The sequence below is a fragment of the Erigeron canadensis genome, chromosome 2 (genome assembly GCF_010389155.1).
Source record: "Erigeron canadensis isolate Cc75 chromosome 2, C_canadensis_v1, whole genome shotgun sequence".
Taxonomy (NCBI): domain Eukaryota; kingdom Viridiplantae; phylum Streptophyta; class Magnoliopsida; order Asterales; family Asteraceae; genus Erigeron; species Erigeron canadensis.
In genome coordinates, this window is record NC_057762.1 from 18,617,544 (window position 1) to 18,638,109 (window position 20,566).

A 20,566-nucleotide genomic window follows, 5' to 3' on the forward strand; every position below is an offset into this window, starting at 1 on the left:
CTCAATCACAAGCTACATTAAACAACAATACAACAATAAGCTCATATTTACTAAAGCATGCATAAACAATGCCCCAATAAACCTCCCACATGCAACCTATACCCAATATAAGCATGAGATATTATAACTTCATAAAATGGGAAGTAATTAATAAAACTAAGTTTTGTTGTGTCCTCACGTGTCAAAAATAAGTTATCTTACCTTGAGTAGAATAATAACAAAACAAACTTGTTACTTCTTCACTATCCAGATATCTAAACAGGTAAATAATATAAAGACACCGACATTAATGTAAATTACTTAACTTGTCTAAAAAATACATGCATCAGTGGACTAGCTAGTCATGTATGAAATATCTTAATCATTCTTAAAACTAACGTGCAACTAAAATGGATATACATCCATGTAACTTTAAGCTTTATGTAGTATTTATCTACAATTATTTACACATGCATGTCATGACACCAAAATTAAAAACTTCGAACCGACCTTCAAACCGAACCATGATCTCGACAATAAAAGTTCCGATTGGTTAAAGCTACTAACAACTTAGGACTTTAAAATATTGGTCCTAATTATGTTCTATCTATTTTTCCATAGAATCCCATATACATGATATAAAATAATATCAAAGTAAAGTAAAGTATTGTTCTATTTTCACTTGTAACTAGCTAGTATCTTGTTACAACAATACATGGTGGGAATTTACATATTAGCTCTCTCATTAGTCAGCTTCCATTACATAAGACTTTTAATGTCCAAATAGAATATACCATGTCAAGAATCGGGCTTTTTAGGCTCACCTATAGGCGACACAATATCAACCAGGATTACTACTGTTTTTTTTTTCTTTCGACATGTTATCTCATAAACCCAGATTACAATCCCATACATATAAGGTCTATTATGAATGTAAAGTCTAAATATTACATTACTCGTACACCTCATTGATTCATTGCATATATATAACTCTTTTAATTTTCACAACCTTATACATAGTTATTCCATACAAGGATGAATGCATCAATGTCATGAGGATCACCATAACCATAAATAATAGATATAACAATTTCCAGTTTCTTACTTGCTTGAAACGAAGTCCTTAATATATCTACTATTTCTTTCACTTTTAAACTCTATATCTTATATTTAATTCTTTTAGCAATAATGCAATACATATATAAAGTCGATCAGTTTAAATCTTATTTTATAACAAAGCCTAAGATATCAACTGTACACAGACACATCACGATCAGTGAATCACAATTATGAGAAACAAGAATAATTACCACGTTCACGAGTCAAACGTTGATCTAATAGATATATATTCCAATACGTTATTCACCACATAAAACTCTCACAAATTTCTTGTTGTAAATGCAGCCTTTTTTTTGTGTTAGGGTTTATTTTCACTTCTCCCTCTAGCGGCTCACGTAGTAAAAGAAAAGGCCCAAAACTTGTTGCTTGTTAGGCCTTAAGGCTCGTTAAAGGCTTTCCTAAATTCACCTAATTAGTCCCTCTAATTTGTCTAATATAATGTGTAATACTACAACTAGTAACTAAGGCCTTCACAATCTTTAACAAATAACTATTACTAAAAGATAAGCTCAGCCACCTAAAATAAGGTACAATTATAAGGGAAACATTATTGAACATCAAATGACGACATATTTTTCACCTACCCTAGACCCCGTAACAATTTAATAGAAAAGCATATACCGACTAACAACATGATCACGGTTATGTGAAAACAAATTCAGGATGTTACAACCATGATCACGGAAACATGCTTGATCACAAAAGGGCCAGTCCACCTAGATGTCAACTTGGGTTGCTTGAACTTATACTTGGAAAGGAAAAACAAAACTTTATCACCTTCTTTAAAATCTTTCTTTCTAAGCCTACGGTCATACCACACTTTAGTTCGTTCCTTGTAAAGTCTAGAGTTATCAGAAGCATTCAACCTAAGTTCATCTAGTTCATTTAATTGAAACGATCTCAATTCACCGGCCTTAACTAGATCCATATTACAATTCTTGAGTGCCCAAAAGACTTTATGCTCAATTTCAATAGGAAGATGACAAGTCTTGCCATACAACAACCGGAATGGGGTAGTCCCAATCGGTGTCTTATAGGCGGTCCTAAATGCCCATAGAGCATCATCAAGCTTGGTGGACCAAGACTTTGGGTTATCTCCTACGGTTTTCTCAAGAATCCTTTTCAATGCCCGGTTCGTATTTTCAACTTGGCCACTCGTTTGCGGGTGGTAGGAGGTTGAAAAAAATGATTTACATCGTACCTCTTAAGCACCTTAGCGAGTTCGTGATTCGCAAAATGGCTTCCGCGGTCACTTATTAAGGCCTTGGGCACACCAAACCTACAGAAAAGCTGTTTCAAAAAGTGAATGACAACATGTGCATCATTCGTTGGCAAGGCTTTAGCCTCGGCCCACTTAGAAACATAATCAACAACAACATGGATATACAAATTCTTATTCGATGGGAGAAAAGATCCCATGAAATCTATACCCCACACATCGAAAACTTCACATACCTGAATAAAGTTTTGAGGCATTTAATCACATTTAGAAATGTTACCTTGTCTTTGACACACATCACAAACCGCAACTAAGGTTTGCGCCTCCTTGAAAATGGTTGGCCAATATAATCCAGCATCATGCACCTTCTTGCCGGTGATAGATGGTCCATAATGACCACCGGTTGGCCCATGGTGACAATCATCAAGAATTTGTCACACACACCTCCTTATCATACCATCTGCACAAACTCTAAACAAAAATGGATTGTCCCAAAAATAATGTTTAATCTCAGAAAAGAATTTCTTCTTTTCTTGGGATGACATTTCCTCAGGAATCACACCTACACTAAGATAGTTAGCAATATCGGCAAAACAATGCTCTTCCTCTACTTCAACCTGCATCAAATACTCATGGGGAAAAGCATCATCAACCTCATGCTCTTGCAACTCCTCAAGATGAGGGTTTTCGAGCCTACTTAAATGGTCAACTGCCACATTTTCAGCCCCCCTTTTTGTCTTTTATTTCATTGTCGAATTTTTGCAAAAGCAAGACCCAACGGATAAGACGGGGCTTGGCATCTTGTTTCAAGAACAAGTACCTTAAGGCACAATGATCTGTGTAAACAATAGTCTTGTTAAGGACCAAGTAGGGACGAAATTTATCAAAAGCATACACTACGACCAACAACTCTTTTTCAGTCACGGTATAATTTTGTTGGGCCAGATTCAAAGTCTTGCTAGCATAAGAAATGAGGCGGAAATGTTTATCTTTCCGTTGGCCTAAAACGGCCCCTAAGGCAAAATTGCTAGCATCACATATCAACTCAAATGGTAGTGTCCAATTAGGTTGAGTCATAATAGGTGCATTGGTCAAATTTTCCTTAAGCAAGTTGAATGCAAGTCGACACTCTTTATCAAAAACAAACAGGACATCTTTCTCCAACAACTTGGTCATTGGCCGGGTGATTTTGAAAAAATCTTTTATAAACCAACGATAAAAACCGGCATGACCAAAAAAGCTTCTAATTGACTTGACATTTGTGGGTGGAGGTAATTTTGTTATTACATCAATTTTCGCTTTATCAACCTCTAGAACCGCTTTAGAAACCTTATGTCCCAAAACTATCCCTTCTTTCACCATAAAGTGACATTTTTCCCAATTGAAGACCAAATGTGCCATTTCACATCTTTCAAGCATTTTATCAAGACTCACAAGACAGTTTTCAAAAGAACTACCAAATATAGAAAAGTCATCCATGAAAACTTCCATCGAAGTTTCAATCATGTCCTGAAAAATAGCAAATACATCGTTGAAAGGTAACAGGGGCATTGCAAAGACCAAATGACATCCTCCTATAGGCATAAGTGCCATAGGGACAAGTAAACGTGGTGTTTTCTTGGTCTTTAGGGTCAATGGGTATTTGAAAGTACCCGGAGAACCCATCTAAAAAGCAAAAATACTCGTTTCCGGCTAACCGTTCGAGCATTTGATCAATAAAGGGCAAGGGAAAGTGATCTTTGCGGGTAGCATCATTCAATTTCTGATAATCAATACATACCCTCCACCCCGTGACAGTTCTAGTGGGAATCAATTCATTTTTATCATTTAAAACTACGATCATCCCACCCTTTTTAGGTACACAATGTATCTGACTTACCCATGAACTATCCGAAATTAGGAATATGATTCCCGCGTCAAGTAACTTAATAACATTATCAAGAAAGTTTATAGTGTGCTTGCAAAATTCTGGACTTATACCCGGAATATCGGAAATTTTCCATGCAAAGTCCTTTTTATGGGCCTTTAAGACGGTCATAAGTCTAGATTTTCCATCCTCTAACAATGAGGACAAAATGACAACGGGTAAGAAAGATGTACCTTCCAAATATATATACTCAAGATGGTCTGGAAGCGGTTTGAGTTCCAAATCGGTAGGAGGATTTTCTACTGAGGTTAGCACCCGTGTGCTATCACTAGTGGGGATCTCCTCAAAAGTTTCATCTTCCGGAGGCATTTCATCAACACTTAATGCCATGATCTCTTGCACCATCTCACCAATCAATTCTTGTTCTTCTTCACTGCAAGCTAGCAATGCCTCACCTTCTTCCATATCCAAGAAATCCATGAGCTCCTTTTCCAAAGCACCTTCCTCTTCAATAACATCAATCCTGAAACAAGACTCATCACACGAGGTCATCTCCGACTACCAGGTCATCTCCGACACCTAAGGAAATCTCCTTAGCCTTAACCCGGATTATAGTGTCCGCTGTCATAAGGAACAGTCGACCAAGAATTATAGGCACATTAACATCCGCCTCCATTTCAAGAACAACAAAATCGACCAAAAATATCATATGACCTACCCTAATCTGCAAATTTTCCGCTATCCCCATGGGCTATTGGAATGAACGATCCGCTAGCCTAATGCTCATGCGAGTAGGGGTCAAATCTCTTAAAGACAACTTTCTATACACAAAATAAGGCATTAAATTAATGTTGGCCCCAAGATCGGCCAATGCCTTACACAAATATGCACCAAGAGAACAAGAAATTAGAAAACTCCCTAGATCTTCCAACTTGGGAGCAATCTTGTTATTGATGATGGCGGAACATTCGACACTCATCACTATCGTCTTTGCTTCTTCAAGCTTCTTCTTGTCACTGACTAGATCTTTAAGAAACTTCGCATAGTTAGGCATACCTACAAGAAGATCAACTAAAGGATTGGTTATATTAACAGACTAAATAAGATCAACAAATTTCTTATAGTTTTCCTTGATCTTCGCCTTCTTCAACCGCTGAGGAAATGGAATTTTTGGCTGATAAGGTTTCACAGTCGGCTTCTCAACAGTCTTTGATGGAATGGCCGGTGTTTGCACGGCTGGGTTCGGCTCCATCTCAATCTCATCATCCATAGTTTCATAAGCTTCAACCTACACAAGAGGAGAAGTATCATTAGGTAAAGGATTCGCAGAATCATAAGTCTTACTTGCCCTCGTAGTGATAGCATTCACTTGCTCATTTCGAGTATTCTGAGGGGTATACATCTCTGTCCAGATCCTTGATTATTCTGTAGAGGCTTAGGATTCTGCTGAGTATTTCTCGGTAGTGTACCGGGCTGCCGGTTGGAGTTTCCTAGCCTTTCGAGCTTCATTTCCAAATCCTTGAAGGTAGCTTGATGACTCTTTGAATTTTGATCCAGCTTATGACTTAAACCATCCAAACGAGTAGTCACGACATCCAATGCGGAATACATCTTTTTAGATTCTTCTGTTACTTGCTCGTTTGTTGTTCTCTGAGCACTGATGAAGTCCTTCATGATATCTCTCAATTCAGCGGTTGCACTCTGCTGACTATTAAACCTACTGAACCTATTGCCAGCATACCCATAATTGTTAGTATTAAAAGAAGACGAGGGATAAGAAGTACCTATTTGTCAATTTTGATAACCGGTATCTGATTGAAGTTTCCCTGCGGCTGATTCTGAACATAACTAACTTCATGAGTTGGCTTATCCGGGCAATCCTCCGAGTAGTGCAAATTTCCACAGTAGTCAAAACCATCTGCCATGACCTTCACATCTATCTCAAGGCTCTTGAACCTGTTATCTTGATGATGTGTGAAATCTAGTTATAAAATTTATAAACACGAGTCACTGGAAAACTGACTACAACACACTTACGGGCAGTATACCCATTCGTATGCAGTATAGTAAACCGGTAAATCCGAGGTCGATCACAAGGACTTATTAAGCAATTGTAAAATAAAATAATTGAAATTAAAAGGGGGTTTGGTATAGCCGAATTGCCACGTTGCAAATGTTAGAAGAAAAAGTTAGTAATCCCGTAGGATTAAACGCAAAGAGAATTTTTTTTTGTTGAATCTTAACAAAGATTTAAAAGGAACACCTACTTGGATCAGCTCACATGCCAATCATCGGTTCTAAACATTACTTGCATTTGTTGAACGACTTAAAAGGTAACCAAGATGAACTCCCGTTATACTTGAAACTTTAATTGCTCTAAATATGATTATTGCTCCAGCAAATAACTTCTACTCAAAACAATTAAGCATTAAGAACGTAAGTTGATTTTATGATTTAATCTTCAAAAAGCTTTCTCCCAAACTGCTTATTCGCCTAATCAGATCCCTCTACCATAAGCGTTTACACACTCAAAATGGATTTAATTGTTTAAAATCTTTATCGCTAGTTTCTCCCGAACTCTAACGACTTTAGGTTAATTATAGACCGATTAACCGTTTCATAAACCAATTAACAATGACATTGATTTCTCCCGAACTTCTAATTACAATTATCAATCAATTAATATAAAAGATATAAAACAATATTTAAACCCAAATAAATGTGGATCTATGATTAAACATAAAAACCTTATTCAACAATTGCAAGTAACATTAAACCGACCCTATGACATGCTTACTAACCAAGCAGGTTCAAGAGATTTAGCTACTCATATTAAAAAGACAAGAACAAACAAATAGAGAAGAAATCATATTATACCAAACGATTGAAGATAATCCGGTAGCAATGATGATTACAATCCAAAGCTGAAAAGATGTAAAACCCTAACAACTCGTTTGCTCCTAAGTGCTATAACTATGAGAATACTAGAGAAAATAATGCCAAAATTCGTACACAATGTAGAACCCTAATCGTGTATTTATACAAAAACCGCGTGTAACGTCAGTTCAGCTTGTCACGCCCGTTACACCTCTGCCTTCCGCCTAACGGTCGTTACCTAGGTAACGGGCGTTACACGCCTTCGAAATCTTCACGGCCGTTATGTCTCTTAACACCCCGTTACTGGGATTTTGGGAAATCTCCATGTAACGGGTGTCATGGACGTAACGGGAGTTACAAGCTCCAGAACTCGTTTTCTTCGTCTTTCACTTGATTTCGACCGAATCCTTCTCTCGTTTCTTCCATATGTCATCAAAATCAACCAATTCATTAGTCTAATAATTTTCCAACCTGAAAACACTTAACACAACCTCAAAGCATCGAAAGTTGGATATAAAACTATAAAATTAACGAATAATTGGTTCTAAAGTCACGTGGGAAATGGTATAAAATAGGGCACATCAAATCCCATAACACTTAAGCTTTGCTTGTCCTCAAGCAAATCCAAGCTGAAAATCATAAAATACCTTGGCACATTATGGAACCACATTTCAGTAATCAAAAAGAAGCTCAACCATAATCAAAAATAAGAATAAATGGTTAGGCAGTTTTAATCTTAAATGAAAACCGGAATGTTTGACAATATTTGACCGGCACATAAGCCTTAATAACACGACTGAGCACAAATGAAACTAATAAGTGATATCTCGCCTATCCTACTTCAACTAACTTACTCTTGGGGTTGAATATTTGAATAATCACTCAATGCCAAGTCGAGATGCATAATCTTTTAACGTCTATCAGAAGAGGACTTTAAGGGTTGTAACATATCTAAGGCTTAACAAGGTATTTAAACATGGTATGAAAATTTGGGTAAACAAATAGTGTTAACAAAGAACTAACACAACATTTAACAGAGTTTTCACATATAGTCTAGTCCATAAACAAACCCATGTCATTAGTTGCCAACAGTCCAAATCCCAAGAAGTTCTCCCGTCAATACCCCCAATAGAACAATCCAAAACCGACACCATTGTGGTGTATGACAATCAAACAAATTCTTCCACCTAACTACCCATGTTGGCCTAAACGAATGTGCCAACTAAAGAAGAATAACTCAAAGGATATAGTATTGCAAGATCCTTTTCCCGTTGGTTATTATGATGTACCACATCAACTCTTAAAATTTGTAGAAACATTGAAGCTTTTAATGGTGTTATTGATGAACCAACTAACAAAAAATGATTTGACAAAAAAGGAGAAATACCAACTGACAGACCAAGCTTATTTTTTCTATTTTTTTCCTTTTTTCTGTTTTTCAATTCTTTTATTCTTTTTATTCATTTTTTTGTGAACTACTTTTACTCTGACTGATTGGTATTCTCTTAATAATTATGAAACAGTGACAAATCATTTAACAAAATGCTAAGCTGAATAATCCAGACTCAATCCAAATCATGACGAAATCAAACTACCCCATAAAATGAGAATATCTCAACCCGACATAATAAGACAAAACCCAAACCATCCACTAGCATAGGCAACCAATGACCCACCAGGACTTCGACTATCAGTAAGTCTAGGAAAGGTGTATATTTGGGTGGATTTGATAACAAAGAACAGGCTAATAACAACATGTTTTCTATTATTTCTTGAACTAAAAGTGAGTTCAATATAAGGGTTTTAAACGGTTGGTTCACTAACCAGTGTAGTTAGCTACTAAGCATATTACAAAACATGCACATATAACAAATTTTACGAAACAAATGGTGAACATACAATGAACAAAGGTTTTATTCCTAAATTGCCTCTTCTTCATCTAGAAAACCACGGAACGATCAACCAGGACAAGTTCTAGAATCACCACAATCACCGGCACACTCATAGCAAATGAAATAATCCGGAAATGGAAAAACCAACCTCAAACTTGCACGTTATAGTTCAGAGCTCTAAAAGAGACCCTTACTTCCGGATAAATCCAAAAGCCTAAGAGAGGGACAAATTTACAAGGCTAATAATTCCAAAACCGTAACACCTATCATAACTAGCAATGAAACAATAATCTCAAAATTTGGGTGTTTTGGTGTTATAAGCGCGCTAGCAATGTTATTAATCCATAAGGTATTGCCACGTTAATCAGTCAAGATGATACGGATATGATGATACGATGTAATTATGTTATAACGATATGATGATATGAGTGACATGTTGATACGGATTTTTATGATTTGACGATGTGATGTTAATATGTGATGACGATATGTTGATGCTTATATGTCTTATGATTGATTGCATGGCTTGAACACCTAGTCACTAGATTTCTATAGGTTTGCCATGACACGTGCACGATTAAGGGCCCTAAAGTAAAGAAAGATGTATGTCACTGGTTTAGGTGAAAGTGTAGCCTAAGTTAATATAATAAAGAAGTCTCAAACATATGTAAAGTCTTGTGTTAAGCTTAACCCATACTAGTTCTTCGGAGCTAGTGTGTACGTGGTGAGGGAATCTAGATACCTCCCCGTGGCATAGTTATGTTTGAGTGTATCCAGGTGGAGTAACTAACCACTACACGCGCAAAGGTAAATGGTATACTCAGTTGGATCAACTTTGTCCATCTAGCCGGGTGTGACTTATGTTACACATACAAAGATGTATATGTTATATGTGAAGCGTGACTTATGTCACCACTACAAAGATGTTCAGATGTTATAGGTGAGATGCAAAGATGACTATGCACATTTAGAATGACCCATCCTATATGAAAGATGTGTAATGCAAGATGTGATAGGATATATGTGATGACTTGTGATGATATGTGCCTTCAAGACGAAATATGACTTTTCTATAATGTTTTAAATGGACAATGTTTTATAAACTTTGTGTTATCTTACTTAGCTAATTCGTTAGCTAACATTTGCTCTTTTAAAAATGTGTTGTGCCCTCAAGTCCAACAATAGTGAGCAGGTTGATGTGAGAAGATGTGAGGCATGGATAGATGATCTTGAAGCTGGCTGTAGTTCACCCATATTGGCTGCTCGCATTAGACGTTGATTTATGTTTAGATATTTATGACTTGTACTTACTATAATGTCAGTTGTTTAATGTTGGACAACTGATGGATTTCCATTTAAACTTGTTTTGATTATATGGCTAGTAACATCATTTGATGAATAAACCAAACAGATTTTGCTGGTTTGGACTTTTAAAGTTTAATTCCGCTCTCCTTTAACGCCGTTTGGCGAAAGTTTTTGGAAATTCATATTTTTAAACGACGGGTCTTACACAAGCCTTGAATCTTCTCCCCTCTTTACCTAAGCCACCGTCTTGTTTTCAGATCTCCTACCTTGGGTCTCTTCACGGGTTGAGAACTCCTTGGTCATATCATCAAGGATCTTATACCCTTCACTTGGAGAAACATTATTCAAACTACCCCCAAATGCACCCGCTAGCTCCCTTTTAGTTTTCCTCTATAGACCATCATAAAAAATCTCAACAATTGCCTCAGTAGTCATTTTATGCCCCGGACAGTTTCTGCGCATCTCCTTGTACCTCTTCCAAGCATCAATAACATCTTCACCTGAATCTTGAGTGAATGTTTTGATCTTGTTCTCTAGCTGTCTTTGAGTTCTTATAGAATAGAACTCATCAATGAAGCCTTCCCTAAGTTCACCCCAAGTAGAGTACAAGTCATCTGGTTGTTCCTTAAGCCATGCTTTTGCATCTCCACAAAGAGTAAGTGGAAAGAGTTCAAGTTTCACATTGTCAGCTTGTCCTTGGCCATACTGATACATCCTGCATATCTTTTCAAACCTTTCAAGATGGCTATAAGGATCACTGTTTGTAACTCCATCGAACTTATGTTCTTCGACACTCTTCAGGTGGTTTCCTTTAAGGGAGAAATCTACCCTGATGGCCGGTGGGTGAATAGCAGTGCCCCGGTTAGCCGGTATATTCCTTCTTTGGTCACCGTAAAGACGGTTGTTCGGGTCAACTGGTTGGCTTTCATCCATTCCTCCTACTTGAACCGGTTGATTGACTCGAGGAATTACTGCTGAACGGTTCGGTTCAGGTGTTTTGATTTTTTCTTCGAATTCTGGTTCCGAATCTACACCTGTTTTGAACAGACCACTTGCTTCAATAAATCTGGCACTTAGTTGACTTTCGGACGATGAAGCTTTCTTTGAATAGTACTGGTCCAAGTCAACTTTCGGTTGGACTGGGTTTTCAGTTTCTGGATCTATCCTGTTGGTTGTAGAGGGCTCCGTGTTGTTGTTCCGCACCAAGCGAGGTCTAACCTTTCCTAGATTAGACACTAAGATCATGATGTAACGTTAAATGAAATCAACATTGGATTATTAAAAGTGTGCAATCCTTACATATTGTCTTACTCCATCAAGATGGATGAAAAGGCGATTAGCCACTCATATTAAAATACGAATAACAAATCATATAAAGAGAATTCATCGTTACCGAGTAGAAAGGAATGAAAACGAATAAGGGAATTGATCCAATTGTAATGAAGATCTTCGAAAATAATTAATCCTATGAAAAACTGCTTCAAAAGCTCCTCAAATCGTCCGGAAAAGTCAAAGTTAGGGTTAAGGAATAATTCAGCTCTCTATTTATAAGTTTCCTAAAAATGAATCGAAACCGCATAAAACTACGTCGCAGTCTTCACACTGCGTCCCAGTGCTGTTTGACTTGCGTTGACTTTGACAATTGTTGACTTTTGGCTGGCTTGTGTCTGGTCCCACTGCGTCGCAGTGTAACACTGCGTCGCAAGTTGCAGTTGACTTTCGTTGACCAGCTTTGACTTGCTTCCAACTTCAGTTTTGTGCCTTGTAAAACGTCCGTAAGCACTAATTTCACTCCAGAATTATCGTTTTTCTCCAGATTAACACTTAAGTACATGTTAATACCCTGAAACACTAACAAATACCATAAACCGCACCAAATATATATGAAAACGACTCCTAAACCATATAACAACAACTTACTAATCCGTGAGAAATGAGTATAAAATACGACATATCAGTAACACCCCAAGATTTTGAAGATATATAAATTAACCCTTTTGTAGTTTTGACATTAAAATAATTTCCTAGTATTTAAATTTGAGTTATGGGGTTAATTTAGTTGAAACTTTAGTGGATAGTGGGTATTATACCCACTTAATTTAGTAAAAAATGTGGCTTGATGGGAGGATGTCCAACATCCCTTTTCTTTTGACTCATCAATCACACTAATTCTTTTCATCTCTAAATCCATAATCTCATTCTATTCTTCCATCTAAAATATTCATTCAAGAATTTTCATTATCCAAGTAAATTAATCAAATCATCTAAGTACATAATAATAACTTTAGCTTTCAATTGAAGAATTCTTTTGGGAGAATTTATGGGTATATATGTGTGTGGGTCACAACACACAAGAGAGAAGAAGGAGAAATTTGAGATTTTCCATCTTAGTATTTATCTTTTAAGGTAAGAATTTCCTTTGACTTATTTTAAATTTTTTTAGTTTCAAGAATTAGGGTTTTTGATATGGGAAGAATTGAGAATTTCGAGAAATGGCCATTTTTGCTTTAAATTCCTTTATTGTTTGTCATCAACTCATCATATAGGGTCATGCAAGATTGTTATAATTTTTCCAATTTTCAGTTTTGTGATTTAAGTGTTATTAAATTAGGTTCATGATTTTCTTAAAGAAATGGTAGTGACTAATTATTGTCAATATTGTGAAAATTGATGGAGCAAGAAAATGAGGGCATGGCTATATGGTGAGAAATGTGAAATGAGATTTTGTATGACATGAACCAACTCAATAGCCTTTTTGAGAATTGATGGATTAGGAATGCTAGTGAATTGTTAGTATGGCTAAATTGAGTTAGCCAAGATTGTAAATATAGTCTTATATGAATATTGTGATTATTTGCTAGGTTGAAAGCTTTGCAATTGTTGTGGCTATATTTGATTGTTGGTTGTCGCGAACGAGACGAGTAAATTTGCATACTCTTATATGTGCGTTGGGTTGATTACCATATGATGGTGGATTCCGTGTGTGGTAATCGATTCAGCGTTGGGGCCTAATTTTTAGGTCGGGGCCTAAGAACCCCATAGTTATATTGAGATGAGGTCTAAGAACCTCTTGTGTATTGAGATGAGGCCTAAGAACCTTTTTGATTATTGTTTAGCATATATGGATCCATGTATGTGTTATTAGTGCAAAAGTGAGTATGCAAGTGATGGTATGACGATATCATTGGCTGCATGCAATAGTCTTTTGTGTTTTTGCCTTCCTCCGTGTATATATTTGTATGCAAGTTTATTCACTAAGCATTCGCTTATATTTTTAGTTGTTTACCATTCTTATAGATGATTCCGAAAGAAGGAACTAAGCCCTTGTTGATTTGAAGTGTTGATAAGAAGTTGATCTAGGTGTTTTGGAAGGTAATTGTCCATTTGCGGAAGAATGTAACTTTTTGTATAGATACTTAGTCATCCTACCTCATTATGGCTCACGCTACTTTTTTGGGATGTTTTGTCATATTTGGTAATCTATATTTCTGCAAAAACTTAGTTTGGAGTCATGGTTTTTATAACTCAAAGTATGGAAAAGTCTTGGATAATGACAACTTAGGTAATGCGACCTGTTTGGTCGTTTTAATGTAAATTTCAATTGTTAAGGTTTAAGATGTATCATTTATGTTGTAATATGTGATTTTACTCTTTTTGGTGTTTTGGTTTGATTTTTTGAGATTTGGAAAAAGTTTGAATCAAATTTGAGTCAGTGATATCTCACCTGCTAATAAGTATTTATCACGAAATTACGATTCAAGTCTTACGGTTGATCAAATTGTGGCAAGACAAGCTGATAAAAGGGTGAACCCGGAACAGTTTAAGGATCCGGTGACCCGCTGGATGGATCCAACATATCAGGTACCAACATTAGTCAGTGATATCTCACCTGCTAATAAGTATTTATCAACTAGTTCATTATTATTTATTTTATAGGAACTCTGTGAGCAAAAATGGGATAGCCGTGAAAAAATGGAAGAGCCTCATGTCACTGGGACAAAATCATTTGCTAGACTTGCTCACGAGGCGGTAAACTATAAGCTAACTATTTAAAAAGCTTATTTGTAGTTTCTGCAATTTTGGTTGTTAAGAATAAAGTTCAAAGTCAATAATAAAGTTTTTGTAAATGATTTTTTATATAGGCATTGAAAAATAATGGCGTGGAACTAACATGGGGAGAAATTTACAAGAAAAGCCGCACGCGTGAAAATGGAAGCATTGTTAATGAGAAAGCTACTCAAGTTGTGGTAAGGTGTTTCCGGACATTAAACGTTAACTTTAGTAGTATATAAATGTTAACGGTACTTAGGATATCCATATATAGGCATCCCTAGAAGCAGTTGAAAAGAGGTTATCGGTACTTAGGTTATCTGTTAACACAGAATCTTCCGTAGATGATTGGAGAAATGATGCTTTCTCTAAGGTCAAGGGCCCAGAGAAAAGAGGTTATGTTCGGTGCATAGGAAAAATGCCTTCTATCAAAGATAAAGGTACCCATCATCTGCGGATCAAGAAACTGTTGAACAATGACTGGCTCATACAGAAGGAATTGTAAGCACTTTTGTGAACATCATTAGGGAACACATACCAAATGCCAACTTAGCTAGTGTCCTTAGAAACATGAATATATAGGTATTGTTATACGCATACTATTCTCCATTGGGTTCTATATTTTTGTAGCTCGCATTTGATATACTTTGCGGTGTTTCAGATTTCTGATAATGATTCCACAGACCGAAACAACTCGCCAAGTGGAAACCAAAGATCCTCAGCCGGAAGTGGAATCAATAATAGTGGTACATATTATTAACTTTACTCTTCAAAAATATATGGTCAATTAAAGTTTCCTCTTACTTGTTTTCCACTCGGTTTCCTCAACAAAGCTTTCTTGATTTGAGTGTTGTGACATTTCAATAATGGACAAATAGCTAGAGTTTTTGATTTATTTAGTCCTTATTTGTATTAGAGTTTGAAAGGTACTTACTTTTGTTTGTATTAGAGTTTAACTTCTAGCATTTCCTTCTCTATCACAGATTCGTTGTCATGTGAGATTGAGCTAGAAGAGGCTTGCTACATTGGATGAAGGGAATTGGGTTTCAAAGCTTTAGGTTTCTTATTTGAAGATTAGTTAGGCTCTTTTGTTTTTCTGTTAGGTATCCTCATGTGTTGTTGCTTGACTTGTGGTGATCTTTTGATTTAATACTCATGAATATTAGAGAACTTTGTTTAGTAATAGTGATAACTCTATTATTTAAATTGCATCTATCGTTAAAATTTTCACCTCCTTTGTCAGAAAAGTCTAATGACACAAAGTTTGTGCCACAAAATATTACTACTTTTAATGAAAGAAATTTAAGTGCCACTGATTAACTTTAAGTTTATAGATTACAATCTAATTGCCACTAAAAATTGTAAACTCTTTAATGACACAACTAAAAAGTGTCACTAAAACTCAAAAAGTCTATAGTAGCATAATAAAGAAGTGCCACTAAAACCCATAAAAACTTTAGTAACGGACAGAAAAGTGCCACTAAACCCTTTTAATGGCACCGTCCTTAGTTACACTTTTTTTTTCTGACACCCATTACCCAACCGTATTTTAGTGGCACTTTTGTGATATTTAGTGACACATTTTTATGTGTCACTAAATGGCATTTTTTTTAAGTGAAACCCGTGTTCTAGAATCTTTCTCCATGTGATCTTGTGTATGCCATTGATCATTCCCAAATGAGTCCAACTAAAAAGGTTGTAATTGGCTTAATAATGGTATAGAAATGAAACCGCCTTCCAACCTCACAAAAATAGGGCGAAACCATTGGCGGACTAGATCATAAACATTTCTTATCAGCGGTACATTTGCAGACAGAAAAAGAAACTCATACAATGGAACGAATGGATTAAAAATCCATTATTGGTATTATGATGCCAGTGCTTCGTTCTGCTTATAATTTGTGCACGCTAAAATTGGTCAAATATATAGTGTTTTGTTTTCTTGTAATTCTAGAGTTCTTGTACTTTAATTCTAGCGTCTTGCTAGATGATTTAGTATTATATTATATATTGCAGTTAAAAAAGAAAGTTTATATAGTCATATGAACATATGTAAACAATCATATATTATAAATAATTTTAATTTATAGAAAATTCTTAAGATTTTTTGTAATTTTTGGGTTCCTAATATAACATTTCCCTATAAAATAGTATGATACTCGTACTAAACTTTTTCGGATGGAATAACATGCCCTTGGTACTAATAACTTTATTTTAACAATATTAGACGGATACCCGCGCGTTGCAGCGGTACCTATAAAATACCAACAATTAACATCGTGCGAGATACCTTGACAGTAATTGGTTACGATGTAATACTCATCAGTAATTGGTTACGATGTAATACTCATCTTCGTGTAGTTCATCTACCATCTCGTGATATATCGTCTTCTCGTGAGCTCACTACATGACTTACTTTTAAAGTTTATAAATTACAAACTAAAAGTGATGTCTACCGTTACAGAAGAAAAAAGACTTCCAAAGTTCCAAATAAGATAGATCCTCTAAACTTCACAAATATTTCAGACAATCATCATCTTTTTTATAAGTGTAAAAATTGAAGTTCTTATGAGATAATGAAGTTAACTCCATATTGAGTGACTATAGCCTGGGAATGACATTTAATTATGTATTTTCACTTTTCAACTCAAATAAAATGATCAATGCTTTTATGAAACAGGGTTATCAATTTGACAGATCACTTGTATTTGTAAAAGAGGCTACTCTATTTACCTCTATTAGGACAACATTTGCAGCATTATACATAGAGGAATTTTACAATCGAGCAATATTGAAACAGAGAAAGCATATCACTTGTATATAACTTCCTGCCTTGACGGCCCATGCTGAAATTCAGGTGTGCTACACCAATTATATGTGCCCACCATAGAACGTGCTTGTCCACCTGAAGATTCTAATCCGGCTCATAAAATATAACCTGCATTTTGTATCGGCCTAAATGAGTATATAGGACCACCGGCCAATATATTTTCCAAAATCGATAGAGAACAAAATACTTAAAATGTACCCAGAAAAACCCAATAAGCTGAACATTCCACTATAGCTTGTTATAAGAGGGTTGACAACCCACCACTCAAATTTTTTTTTACCACTCACTTCTAACCAATCACCTTATGCCACCTCAACTTCACCACTCACTCACTCACCACTCATCCAAATTTTGTTGGCATCCGACCACTCACTTCACCACTCATTTTACAATTTTCATTTTATTTAAACATTAAATTTTCATTAAATAAAAAACATTACATAATAAATCAAAATAAAACATACATAATACTTAAAAAAAAACATTACGAAAACATTACATGACAAATAAAAGCATAACTAACATAGTAAATTTAAAATACATAAATACTAAGCATCGGAATAGTCCGAGTCGAGTACTATCACCATTGTTACGATGAATGTAATGGTATGGTTCGGGTGACCCGAAAACGTTGCCAGGTGGAGGAGATACGTACTCCCCCGGGTCAGAGTAGTAAGATACATCCTCACCATTACCGACACTACCTTGCCAGTACTCCCAGTGGCCTAGCGTGGTGGTCAAAGTCGAAGAGGCGGTGGTAAGCTGACAAATAACTTGATCCAGCCAATCCATCTTCTGACGAAGATACGCAAGATACTCACTTTCATTGAGATTAAGAACCCGATTGGGAGCCGTCAATTGGTCGATCTGGGCTTGGTAAGCCGCCTTGTTTTCAGACACGCTCTGAATGACGTTGTTTACTGCAGTGCGGTGTCTGGAGTCGTAATTTAGGTGGACTTGGATCGACATTTTAACATCACGAAGATTCATTGGAGTGTTAGCCATAGAAGAAGGTAGATTGTGGTAAAATGAGATTTATATTTAGGAGAAAGTATTTGAAATTAGAGAGTTGTGTGTATAAATATGTAATAGTAGTATATATAGGAAAGGTGAAAAGATAAAAAAAGAAAAGAAAAAAAAAATATATTCAAACGGCTCAATTTCGAAATCCAATTGTTGGCATGCATCGATTCCAGGACCTTGTGAGTGGTGGAACGCGTGGTGTGACCGCTCAAACTCACCCCGCCACGCGTGGTGGGGCGTTGGCGGCGGTGTTCCGTCGTGGCACCGCGGCTATAATGCATCCACCATCCATCCATTACCAACCCCCTAAAGTATGGTGCATATATAGTTAAAATATATATGTTCTGCCTAAACCTTTTATGGCAATTAAAACAAAGCATTTTGACCAAAACATGCACCGACCCGTTTGAACATTTAATCTTTAAGTTTCACCATGTCGACAAATTTCACAAGTTACCTTGAATCTATAAATTCTATTCTCGTTGTCTAATATGAGGATCATCAACAGTGTTCTCTTTAATTTCTATTGGGGCACTCGAATCAATGGTTTCGTTCACAATCTGAAAACACTTTTCTGTCCACTTTGTTCTTACTACTTATGTAAAACACGAATACACGATTTAGGATGGGAAAGTTGTTCTTTCACACTTCACACACCATTTTTTTTAAAAAGATTCAAACTTGCAGCCCATGGCCTGTAGAGACTCAATCAGTGTCCCATTTTACCTTTTCAAACACAAACTTAATCACCTAACTTGCAGCTTTTTTCCTCTATAGTTGTTCCAACAAAAAGGATACACCTTGACTTTCAATGTCAAATAAAGTACTTTCCATAATTTAATTGCAAAATAAACATCAGCATTGTATCGAAGAGTCACTTTTGTCATACAGTCGATTCACCCATCCAATTACTTTTCATAAAATGAGTGTGCTATCAAAGACCTTGTAATCTTCTACCTTCCCTAATCTTTTTGTCGGACGGTGACCAACGGTGACCAACTAATGCACACAGTCCGAATCGCCTCACACAAACTCACAGCGGTTAAAGTTTTGTTAAAGCCCAATGCCGCAATATTATAGCAACAATCTCTAGCCTCCTAAATATGATAATCATACTACTGCAAATTTAAGTATCAACTTCTGGCTATACAAATTATTTTTTCAAACTACCATGAAACCTTATTTCAAAACTACATATAGCATTGGGCAAAGGAACAAACCAATATTAGCTCATTCCCAACAAATTAGCTACCAATTATCTTTTCAAAATTTTAGAGTTATGAACTTTTCTCAAAATTATGATAACCCACCAAAAATCTTCATAGATTATTACAAAAAAAATCATTAAAATCCATTAAATAATATCACATTTCTTATCTCACAACAACTTATCAAAATTTCATATAGAATAAAAAAGCCCATCAATAATAATTCAATAACAAATCATAAAAATCAAATCTTTAAGATCATAAATACAAAAACAATAATAATAAAAATAATAATGGGTTGCAAACCTGAGGAGGAGGAACGACGTTTGGAGGGTATGCAAGGCGGTGTTTTCTGGAACGACGGTGATGGAGGAAAAACCAAAAGATCTGATCTCTTAATGGAGACAGTGGTTATGTAAAATATGGGTCATAACCTTGATCAAGTAAAATATGGGTCATAATCTTTATTTATGCGATGGTGATGCCGCCGGTGTTGTTGGCGATTGACGCCGATGGTGTTGGTGATTTGATGGCGGCAATGATGTAGATGATAGTGCGGATTGACGTAGATAATTTAGATTTTCAGGGATAAACGGGGGCAATGATATTGAAATCTGTTAGATTTTCTCCTCCCACCACCAATGGATTGAAATCAGTTGCACCAGTGTGAATTGAAATCTGTTGGATGGCGACGGCATCACACCGCCGGAGATGTGATTGTCTGATTCGAGGGTATGATTTTGGGGGGTTTGATTCAGCGATCACCAGATGAGAAAGGGTTAATTTTTGTGTGAGATTTGGGGGTCTAAAGTTTTCTTATGGGTAAACCGACCACAGAGATGGGTAAAGGAAGATGTAGTAAGTTGAATGGACATTTTAGTCAGGTTCTTATTCCCTTAAAGCCACTATGGTACAAGGGAGTATAGATAAGTTCAATTTACCAAATGAACTATTTTAATAACAAATCTCGCATTTACTTGGTTACCGTTTACGTCAGTTTTGTCACATTAATGTTACGTCAAACAATTTTTACACTAACACAACAATGTAACAGAGGAACCCCGGCCTCTCAACACCATCACGTCAGTTATTTATTTAATCTGGTAATTTACTCGATTTCCTGTTGGATTGGTTGCGGGACGTACCCCGCGTGTCCTCCTGGTGCTGCGTCATAAACTGATGCCTCAAACCAATACA

General features: G+C 36.1%; 1 protein-coding gene and 1 long non-coding RNA gene across 2 annotated transcripts; both read right to left on the reverse strand.

The window, feature by feature from the left end:
* Window positions 1-1,756: 1,756 nt before the first annotated feature.
* On the reverse strand, window positions 1,757-4,932 carry LOC122587811. The gene is made up of 7 exons (XM_043759976.1): window positions 4,820-4,932; window positions 4,418-4,707; window positions 4,197-4,285; window positions 3,092-3,826; window positions 2,884-2,934; window positions 2,300-2,553; window positions 1,757-2,141 (listed from the first exon to the last, which is right to left on the reverse strand). Exons 1-7 carry the CDS (start codon window positions 4,930-4,932, stop codon window positions 1,757-1,759), a joined length of 1,917 nt encoding a protein of 638 aa, XP_043615911.1.
* An 11,991-nt stretch (window positions 4,933-16,923) lies between these two features.
* Window positions 16,924-20,253, reverse strand: LOC122588895. Its single transcript, XR_006322194.1, has 2 exons — window positions 19,676-20,253; window positions 16,924-17,246 (listed from the first exon to the last, which is right to left on the reverse strand). It is a non-coding gene; the product is annotated as an uncharacterized LOC122588895 (long non-coding RNA).
* Between the last annotated feature and the right edge of the window lie 313 nt (window positions 20,254-20,566).